Source organism: Nymphaea colorata, unplaced genomic scaffold (assembly GCF_008831285.2).
Source record: "Nymphaea colorata isolate Beijing-Zhang1983 unplaced genomic scaffold, ASM883128v2 scaffold0423, whole genome shotgun sequence".
Taxonomy (NCBI): Eukaryota; Viridiplantae; Streptophyta; class Magnoliopsida; order Nymphaeales; family Nymphaeaceae; genus Nymphaea; species Nymphaea colorata.
In genome coordinates, this window is record NW_022204929.1 from 1 (window position 1) to 10,316 (window position 10,316).

Sequence of the window (10,316 nt, forward strand, 5' to 3'; positions counted from 1 at the left end):
CCCAACCCAACCCCAACCCCAACCCCAACCCCAACCCCAACCCCAACCCCAACCCCAACCCCAACCCCAACCCCAACCCCAACCCCAACCCCTCTAGCTCTATAAATCCACTTCTTAAATGCCAATCCCATGATATAAATCCATAATATGATTAATAATTTCCCCAATCACATCCTGAATACTCCGTGCTTGGTCTCTCCGATGTTGCTGGAGGCAATCAGCACTGATAGACCTAGGACTTTCCTTGTATCTTCAGGCAAGATCACGCCGTCATCCCACAGGCGAGCAGTGGAGTAATAACAGCTTGACTCTTTATCGTACAGCTAGATTGTCTGTTTGCGCATGCGTGCCTCTTCCTCAGGTGGGAATTCCTTGCCTTCACGCTGAAGCTGTGCAGCCTTGACCTGTGTGAGCACTCCTGCTGCTTGCTCTCCTCCCATCACTGCGATTTTGGCATTGGGCCACATGTAGAGCATGCGGGGGTCGTAGGCCCGACCGCACATGCCGTAGTTGCCTGCTCCGTATGAGGCGCCGATGATGCAGGTGATCTTGGGGACGGCAGTGGTGGAGACTGCGTTGACCATCTTGGCGCCGTGCTTGGCGATGCCTTCGTGCTCGTACTTCTTGCCGACCATGAAGCCGGTGATGTTTTGCAGGAAGATAAGGGGACTTTGCGCTGGGAGCAGATCTCAACAAAGTTGGCTCCTTTCACTGCCGATTCGCTGAACAGAATCCCGTTGTTTGCCACAATTCCCACCTGCTGGTTGTAGATACGTCCGAAACCAGTCACCAGCGATTTTCCGTATTCGCTCTTGTATTCCTCGAACTTGGAGCCGTCCAAAATGCGAGCAAGGACTGCACGTGTGTCGAAGGTCTTCTTGAGGTCGGTCGACACGATATAGTTGAGCTCTTCTGGGTCGTAGAGTGGCTCTTAGATGCCAGACAGATCCAGAGTAACTTTAGGAGTGTTCAGCTAAGTACATGAGTCCGTACATTGGCAGCGATGTTGCGTCCGAGCCAAAGGGCATGCTCTTCGTTCTCGGCAAGGTGATCAGAAACACCCGAAATTCTGGTATGAACAGCTCCTCCTCCCAGCTCCTCAGCGGAAACGACTTCACCAGTGGCTGCTTTCACCAGAGGCTAAATAGCAAAGGGAATACAGGTCCTGCGAGGAAGATTGTTCCGTTGCCCTTAACGATAATATTCTCGTCAGCCATTGCAGGAACATAGGCGCCTCCAGCAGTGCAGCTGCCGAGGACCATGGAGACTTGCGGGATGCCTTTGGAAGACATTTGAGCCATGTTGTAAAAGATACGTCCAAAATGTCCCTAAGCTGGGAAGACCTCGCTCTGGCGTGGCAAGTTGGCACCTCCTGAGTCCACCAGGTAGAAGCAGGGCAGCTTGTTCTCCAGTGCGATTTCCTGCGCTCTCAAGTGTTTGCGCACGGTGATGGGATAATACGTTCCGCTTTATAGGACCAAAATTACCCCTTTACCGATGGATCGTTGGCTACTATCATGCAGAAGCGTCCAGAGATAAGACCAACGCCAGTGACAATGCCTCCGGAGTTAACCTCTTCCTTTCCGTAGAGTTCATGTCCTGCGAGTGGAGAGAACTAGAGGAAGGGAGATCCTGGGTCGATTAATTTCTGGATGCGTTAGCGGACGATAAGTTTGCCAGCCTTGTGCATCTTATCGAGGACTTTTTTGTCGGTTTGCACGGTGGCCTTGCTGAGGATCTTGGAGAAGTTGTTGTTGGCTTCGTCCATGAGTTGCTTGTTGCGCAGGAGGTCAGCGTCGTGCCGGTTAATGGGGTATTCCAGCACCGAGGGGCGGTAAAACCACTGAGAGAAACGAGCCAGGCGTCGCGAAAGGACAGACGACAACATTGATCGATTATATTTATGGAGATAACTGCAACAAATCAGAAAATTCCATATATCGATATACCCGTAGAGAAAAGTAGTGAAGAAGATGGGTATTCATCTGGTGGATGAGATTGCATCACATCGGACAATATGGTCGATAATGATGTGGTTTTGTCATTGATGTCAAATGGGTCAGATAAAGTATGATTGATAATCACTATTCAATACCCTTGCAGGTGCTATTTCTTTCCGAAATCCATCCTCTCCAAAGCAACTCCCCTCCTTTCATCCTTCACCATGATGTCATCGTTTAGTGGATCAACCCTGGCCTTGCTCACCCTGGTCGGCTGTCTGGATGGAGGTCTTACCGTTTGCAGCGATTCCCTCTATTTCTCGTTGATGCGGTGCAAATTTTCAATGGAGGTGATGTTCTCCTTATCCTCAGGGTGGACATCGACGATGGAGGACGGCAAAGGCTTGGCCTCCGCTGCAGGTGTGGTGATGCGTTTTCGGTTGGTAGGAGCGCACCCCATCGAATTAAGAATTATAGTTAGAACAAGCTAGCGTAGTATATGCCAGCTTGAAGTTATGATAGGGTGATTGGCCATATGCAGATCGATCATACCTTGTGCCGCCGCTTTACGTGGTCCTGCAGCTGTCCTTCGTCTGCGAACTTCCTCCCGCAATTCTTGACTGGACAGACAAACTTCTCCTCGGGCATGCTGTTGAGCAGCATGTTGATTAGCGACCTGGATTCAACCGCTTCTGGCACTTTTCCGCCTGAATTTGAAAGCACTCGATCGCAGTGCCCGCCCAGGCCCATCAGGCAAGCCTAAACATCAGCCATTAGCTTCGGATCTAAGTTTTCGTTGCGACTGTCGACGATGATTGCGAGGGTCTTGAGAGCCACCGTGGCAAGGTCAAAGTCATCGTTTTCGCATTCGTTGAGAATGGAGATGACGCCAGTAATTATAGTATTTTTGTAGTTTTGCCTTTGTCGTGGAATAAGTACCTGAAGTTGTTTTCGGCCATGAGGTTGGAGAGCACGCCAAGACAGTAATATACTATCTCTTTGGATGTGGACTCGAGCAGGATGAGGAGGGCTTCGTGGATCTTCGCCTCGATGACCACAGCGCAAAGCTCCTTTATTCTGGTGAGATTGGCAACCACTCTCAAGCTCTCACAGCAAATCTCCTCATTGTCGATCTGCACGACGAAGTCCACAAGCGTATGGACGAGTTGCATCTTCACCATCTTGTGTTCTGAGTTGGTCATGAGGAGTTCCTTGTCGTAGAAGAGGACGTTGGTGAGACAGCTGAGGATAGTGGCGATCAGTTCCTACCTAGATGTGCATGTACATTCCAGCGCTCGATGTTGTTCTTGCGCTCGATGTTGTTATTGCGCTCCAGGAGAGCTTTGAGCTTTTTCACCAGGTCGCGGTATGTGCTAGCGTGGTTGACGTAGATGTCCTGGCCGATGGGGGCGAGAGTGAAGAGGTTGGCGATGAGTCTGATGATGCGGTTGGCGCATTCCACATCCGATTCCTTCTTGATGTGCTGGTAGTCCCAGGCAGCCATACTCAGGCCCATCTTTTCCACTTAGTTCCTGCCTGACAGCTCACGAGTAGCATAGAAATCAAAGCACTCGTAGATATCCTGCCAGACCTGCAAATCGAAGTAAAGCTGGCTGCGAACGTCGGCGAGATAGCTGGTCAAGTTGGCGAAGGTCATGGCCACTCGGATCACGATGTGGATGTTGCTCTTGTAGAACTTGAAGAAGCTGCTGAGGGTTTTACGCAGCTGCGCTTCTCGAAGAGCTTCACGCAGACGGACTCGTAGTTGGAGACCTTGGAGAAGGTACGCAGCACGTTGAACATTAGGTCCTGGTTGGTGGGGAAAAGCTCGACCAGGCGCGTCCAGGCTTCGATGCAGTTGCTGTCGAGGAAGGCGCGGTGGGACTTCTCCTATCCCACCAGGTGGCGGAACGAGGCAGTAAGCTGCATCAGAATAGTGTTTCCTGTGCTCGACAAGGTCTTGTCCGTCCAGATGCAAAGATATCGGTTCAGCAGGCGCAAGTATTCCTCTTGGATGATCTCGCGTCGCAGTCTGGAGCTGGCGGAGAGGTTTTTTACGATGGAGCATAGAACGATTACGATCTCCTATATGCAGCCTCTATCGATGGAAGAAGAAGGAGTTTAGAGTTTCGGCCTGCTTAAACCTACTATTTATTGCTTGTTGAGAGTGGTGGGGTCCTTCTTGGAGAGGGAGGACAGCTTGCCCCTTGAGGATGGACGGACAGCTGGCAATTCTTCAACTTTTTTGAGGGAGTTTTTGCGCATGAGGGTGGGCCTCCTTTCCGGTTTAGAGGATTCAGTTTCGATATGGGAGACGAAGGCCTCCATGGCAGAGAAGAGAGCCTTGATAATGCCTGTTTCGAGAATGAGATTGTCGCTTCTATCGTTCTGGGTGAGGAGGTTAATTTCGTCGAGAACCTTCTTGAAAAGGCCAAGGGTGAGAGAGCCGTTCTCCTCGGTGAGTTCCTTGGCCCTGCGCTTGAGTTCCTGCTGGTATTTGACCACCAGGAGGATGGACTATCGGAATGCTGAGAGCTGCTGATTGACGAGGAAGGACTTCTGGTTATCGAGGAAATAGCCAATCAGTTCGCTGCTCTCCTTCTACCACTTTTGGGGTTACAGTTCGCCAAGTTTGGCTAGCAACCGCGCTGCTCTTTCCATTTGCGAGGGGAAAGTAGTTGCTCCGATACGGTTCTCCTCCTCGCTGCTTGCAGGGACGGACTCGCCGAAGCCGACTCCGACTCCCTCGCCTTTGTTTTTAATTAGCTTGAGGTCCCGTTTACGTGTAAAGGAAGCGTTCATGCTCATAAATATTTAAAAATGAGAGGATCATAAATCATCAAAATTATATGAGAATTTATAAGTTTAATACCTTATGTGCTGGTAGTGGCATTCATAATTAATCATTTATGTTTGGAGGAAACAGCTTCGGCGGATTCGGCGGTCAAGCCAACAACCAAGCAGGGGGCTCTTCGGCAACGCTCCCAAGCCCAACAACACTCCCGGCCTCTTCGGCGCCGGCAACCAGCAACCCAATGCGGGACTCTTCGGAGGACAGCAGCAACAGAACGCCGGCGGCATCTTCGGAGGACAACAGCAACAGCCAAACGGCTTCATGCAGCAGCCCACCCAACAACCTGGCCTCTTCGGCGGACAACAACAAGGTACTCCTGGAGGTATATTTGGCGGTCAGCAGCAACCAGCACAAGGACTCTTCGGCGGACAGCAACAGCAACCGCAGCAACAGGGCATTTTCGGAGGCCAGCAACAGCCGCAGCAAAACGTAGGAGGACTCTTCGGAGGGCAACAACAGCAACAGCAACCAGGAGTAGGCCTGTTCGGAGGACAGCAGCAACAGCCTCAGGGAGGAGGAATCTTCGGAGGAGGACAGCAGACCAACGCTGGCGGACTCTTCGGGGGAAACCAGCAGCAGCAAGGACAAGGACTCTTCGGAGGGCAAGCTCAGCAGCAACAACAGCCTGCTGGAAATAACCTGTTCGGCGGAAACACCCAGCCTGCGGCACTGGCCTTTTCGGAGCTACCAGCAACAACGCCAACAACGCCTTCCTCGGTCAGCAGCAGCCACAGCAGCAAAACCCCTTCGGCGCCACTCCCGCATTCGGAAACACCACTTCAATCTTCGGAGGAGGCCAGCAGCAACAACAGCAAGCAGCCAATCCTCTCTTCGGAGGCCAGCAGCAACCGCAGCAGACAAACACTGGCGGGCTTTTCAACACATTCGCTCCCAACACCCAGCAGCCTCAGCAACAGCAAGCGGCATGTTCCAGCAGGCCAACAACGGCACGGGCAACAGCCTCTTCGGGAACAATGCCTTCAACAGTCCTGCTGGTACGAGTAACAATAAATTAGGCGGGACAACCTGGGGGGTGCCTACCAACCTCAATTCCTCTCCCTCCGTCGCCAATACCAACTCGGTTGGCACTCAGGTCCAGCCAGTCAAGAGCAAGAACTCCAAGCTCGATGCCAAGCATCTCGTCAAGTGCATCGCTGCTCTCGACCAGTTCAACGGACTCAGCAAGGAGGAAATCAGGATCAGCTTTGTCCAAAGCGGAGGACAGCAGCCTGCCATCACCCAACAACCGGAGTGCAGACTGGCGGATTTGGAGCAAATACTGCTGGCTTCAAGCCAGTCACTGGCTTCGGCGCACAAACCTCCCTCCCTTCCTTCGGAGGCATCACTAGCAACAACAACATCGGCCAGACTGCTGGACTCTTCGGACAGGGCCAAAATGCTGCCCAGAACGCATTCGGTCAGCAGCAGGCAAAGCCAGCCTTCGGCGCCACCACTGCAACCACTGGAGCTTTCGGACAGGGAACCTCACTGTTCGGAGGACAGCAGCAACAGCAGCAGCAGGGCACCTCGCTCTTCGGAGGAGTAGCTTCACAGCCTCAGACAGCTACAACTGGCCTGTTTGGGCAGACTGCCGCCACTGGAGCCTCTCCACTCTTCGGACAGCAACCAACAGCGTTCGGACAACAGCCTGCTACAACCTTTGGACAGCAGCCTACCACAGCTTTTGGTCAGCAGCCAGCTCAAGCCACCACCTCCCTCTTCGGAGGAACTCAGCCAGCTCAGACTAGCCTGTTCGGTCAGACAGCTCAGCAGCCAGCCACTACCTCTCTCTTTGGGCAGACGCAGCCGACTTCTCTTTTCGGACAGACTCCACAGGCTACCACTTCGCTCTTCGGACAGCCACAGCAGCAGCAAACTCCCTCCCTGTTTGGGCTGCTCAGCCTGCCACTACTTCCCTCTTCGGAGCAGCTCCAGCCACCACCACGCCCCAGTTCGGCGTAGCTCAAGCTCCCTCCCTCTTCACTCCTCCTCAGCCAGTTGCTCCAACTGCTCAGCCTGGCTTCTTCAACCAGCCGCCTTCTACTTTCGCACAGCTTTCCAATCCTCTCTTCCAAGCTTCGCAGACTCTAGATCCGGCCTTGCAGGTGCTGCTTCCCCAGCTTCTGCTCACCTACGCACTCAACCAAGCGCTTCCCCAAGCCTCATCCGACCCAGCCACCAATCCCGCCTTAGATTTGATCAGCAAACTCAGCACCCTCGTCAACCAACTGCAGGGCAGCCAAAGCAACTACTCAGCCAGCAGCGCTCCCGCCTCCACTCCCTTCGACGAGTTCATGAAGGAGGCAAGAAGCGGCTATACCGACAAGCCAAAGAAGGAAAACGAAGTCTACTCTCTCTTCTCCGATTTCGAGAAGGAACCCGGCTACTACTGGATTCCCCCAGCTATCCCGTATACGAGCTCAAGAGAAAGCCCAAGGAGGACGAGACCAAGCCAGTTGAGTCCTTCCGCATCGTCCCCAAGAAGCAGGAATCCCTGCTGGGCAACGACAAGAGCATGCGCCAGGTCTCCAAGAGCTACAGGAGCAGTTTGGAGGACGGGCGCAGGAAGATCAACGTCTTCCTGGCGGACCTGCCGAAGGTGGGTGACTTCAACATCTCGCCCTCCGTCGAGCACCTCAAGGACTACACTACTGAGCAGCTGCGCAAGGTCCCCAACGTAAAGATCTGGAACAAGTTCGGCGAAATTGAGTTCCTGGAGCCGATTTCGCTCTACCGGGCCAACCTGGAGGCGGGCATCGTGATTTCCCGCGACAACATCGAGATCACCGACCGCGACCTGGAGGACAAGCGCATGCGGATGACCTTCCGCAACTTCGGCAACTACGCCAACCTCAAGGGCGAAGAACGCGATAAGATCGTGAAGCGCATGCGCAAGTGGATCGCCAAGTACGACATGCGCGAAGTCAACCACGACGAAGAAACTGGAGACCTTGTTGTAGAGGTGACAATTGATTACACCCACATATCATCATTATCATATCTAACAACCTATTTAGTCTCTATATCTTAGAATCAATAAATATTTCCCCCTTTGAATGCTGATAATAGCATTATCTTGATCCTATCTTGTTGTAATAATCTTCTCTTTCCTTCCTTGAATTAGCAAGCCTTTCAAGCTGCTGTCACAAAGCTCAAAAAGGTCAATTACTTTATGATGGTAAGACTATAATTTTTGATAGCAATTATGAATGCTTGATTGGGAGTAGTGGATGAACGATCAGAACAGGTCGTCGTGGCTGCGTTCCTCCATGTCTATCTCAGGTAGAATGCTAATCTGGAAGCCGCTCTCCTCAACTGCATTAATCACGCCTTACAGTAGAATCGGTTGTCCTCCGCCTCCATCAGCTCGCGCGGGTACTTGCTGCTCGCCGACTTGTTCAGCTGGATCGGGTCTGGCGGCAGGCACTCCTCCTCCTTCAGCAGCGACAGGCCCGCCATTATGCCCTCCTCTCCCAGACTACCAGTAATGTCCCCGCACACCTCCTCGTCCATCTTGCTCTCCTTGTAGGGCTCCTCCTGCTTCATCTAGAAGTAGGGCGTCTCAGAGAAGAAGCGCGCGTTGAGGTTGCCCTGCGACTTCGCTCTGGAGCGCACTGCCTTGGGGAGTTCGAAGTTCTCGTCAGCGCTGCCGACTGAGTTCTTGCGCCGGCGGGAGTTGGTTTCTCCGCGACTGAGGTCGTCGTCGCTGATGTCGTCAACGTTGCTGGTATCGGAGGAGAGCATGAAGGAGTTGTTGCCTTCGCTTTCCTCGCGGTCGAGGTGGTAGCGGGTGGGCGTCAGCAGGTCCTGTCCTCCTGCCGATCCGCGCCGTTCCTTCTTCGGCCGTCTCTTGTAGGCGCCTGCGAACTCGGTCAGTTTGGCGATGAACTCCCTTACCACCTCCACATCGATCTCATCTTCGCCTCCAATCTCATCATCGTAGGAGAACTAAACAAGTTAATTCTTCAATTCTAGGTGATTGTTGGCGTACGCTGCGAGAACTGGCAAAGGTTCTGTTCATAGTTGGGGAAGAGTTTGAACTTTTCCTCTGCTACTTCGACGATGCGGTAAAGTATGGTGGGACTGAACTGTTTGTACTCTTTCCTAAACTGACTGTGAATAACTTTGTTGATCTTGCGGAGCGCCTTCCGCAGGAGCGCGTAGAAGTGGTTCTTCACGCAGTTGTCTGATCTATGTTTTGAAGGGGGTACCGTCCTCCCAGCTTGGTTCCGATAACTGCCCACTTATTGCCGATATCGTTGTGATAGTGAAGCATCAGTTGTTCGTCGTCGTAGCTCCATTCTTCTTTCTGGAAGGAGGGATCGATGGTTGCGTAGCTGTATGAGGAGACTGCTACCGCTCTTTACACTGTTTGCCATTACGGCCCTTGATGCCATAGTCTTCCTGCAATTTGCGCGCGATGTGGCTCCACTTGGTGAGCCGACTGCTCTCGAAGACGTACTTGAGGAGGCGGTCCTCCTCGACGGTCCACGGACGCTTCTCCATATGATATAGGTGATAATATAGAAGGTGAAGGGTCAATAAAATATAATATCAGTCCCGCTCCAGCAGGCGCAGCAACCGCGACTCTGTGGCCGCCTCCGTGCGGATGGAGAGCATGGCGGGATCCAGGTTGCGGGCGCGGGGGGGTGGGGGCGGAGGGAGGGTGGATGAAGTTGCAGCGGTTGCGAGGAGGATGGCTTCAGATAATAGAAACTTATGGAGCCATAGGAGCATGAAGAAAAAGCTGAAGTCTACTATGTTGATTTACTTGAGGAGGCGGTCCTCCTCGACGGTCCACGGACGCTTCTCCATGTGATATAGGTGATAATATAGAAGGTGCAAGGGTCAATAAAATATAATATCAGTCCCGCTCCAGCAGACGCAGCAACCGCGACTCTGTGGCTGCCTCCGTGCGGATGGAGAGCATGGCGGGATCCAGGTTGCGGGCGCGAGCGGGGGTGGGGGCGGACGGAGGGTGGATGAAGTTGCAGCGGTTGCCGTAGGGGCAGAAGCCTTCCTGCAGGAACCCCCCGCACACCTTGGTCTTGTACTTGCAGTTGGCCTGGTGGTTCTTCTTGAGCTCCTGCAGTCCGTGCGCGAACTTGCAGCGCTTCTCGTAGGGACAATAGCCGTTTTCCACAAACTTTTTGCACAGCTGCGACTTCTCCTTGTGCGAGGGCTGCGGGGGGCGCTCGCGCGGAGATTCCTCGGTGGATAGGGAGTGGCTGATGGGCTTGGTGGCTTCGAACAGGGGCGGCACGACGGTTGAGAGGGTGGAGATCTTGCGCATGCTTTCTTCCTTGGATAACTATTATTAATAAAATTAATAATTTGTTCTTTTTGTAGCTGTGGAATAATGCCAGCCGACGCCAACTCAAAAACCGCCAAAGTACCAGTAACAATATCGGATCAATCCATTCGCAAAGGATAATGATATGAATCCGAGCCAACTATGTCGAATACCCTTGGTGCCGATCTTAGTGGATGGATATTGTATGATTTTGTTTGATTTTTTGATG

General features: G+C 52.8%; 3 protein-coding genes across 3 annotated transcripts; 1 reads left to right on the forward strand and 2 right to left on the reverse strand.

Annotated features, from left to right (window-relative positions):
- Positions 1-167: 167 nt before the first annotated feature.
- LOC116244971 (uncharacterized) lies at positions 168-3,456 on the reverse strand. Its single transcript, XM_031616742.1, is given in 7 exon segments — positions 168-670; positions 673-973; positions 976-1,140; positions 1,143-1,466; positions 1,469-1,913; positions 2,880-3,073; positions 3,226-3,456. Coding segments are annotated over 7 exon segments (2,163 nt in total).
- Positions 3,457-4,247: 791 nt separating this feature from the next.
- LOC116244972 (uncharacterized) lies at positions 4,248-7,825 on the forward strand. Its single transcript, XM_031616743.1, has 4 exons — positions 4,248-4,433; positions 4,867-5,717; positions 5,811-6,745; positions 6,879-7,825. Exons 1-4 carry the CDS (start codon positions 4,248-4,250, stop codon positions 7,823-7,825), a joined length of 2,919 nt encoding a protein of 972 aa, XP_031472603.1.
- Positions 7,826-9,348: 1,523 nt separating this feature from the next.
- On the reverse strand, positions 9,349-10,087 carry LOC116244973 (uncharacterized). Its single transcript, XM_031616744.1, has 2 exons — positions 9,679-10,087; positions 9,349-9,494 (listed from the first exon to the last, which is right to left on the reverse strand). Exons 1-2 carry the CDS (start codon positions 10,085-10,087, stop codon positions 9,349-9,351), a joined length of 555 nt encoding a protein of 184 aa, XP_031472604.1.
- Between the last annotated feature and the right edge of the window lie 229 nt (positions 10,088-10,316).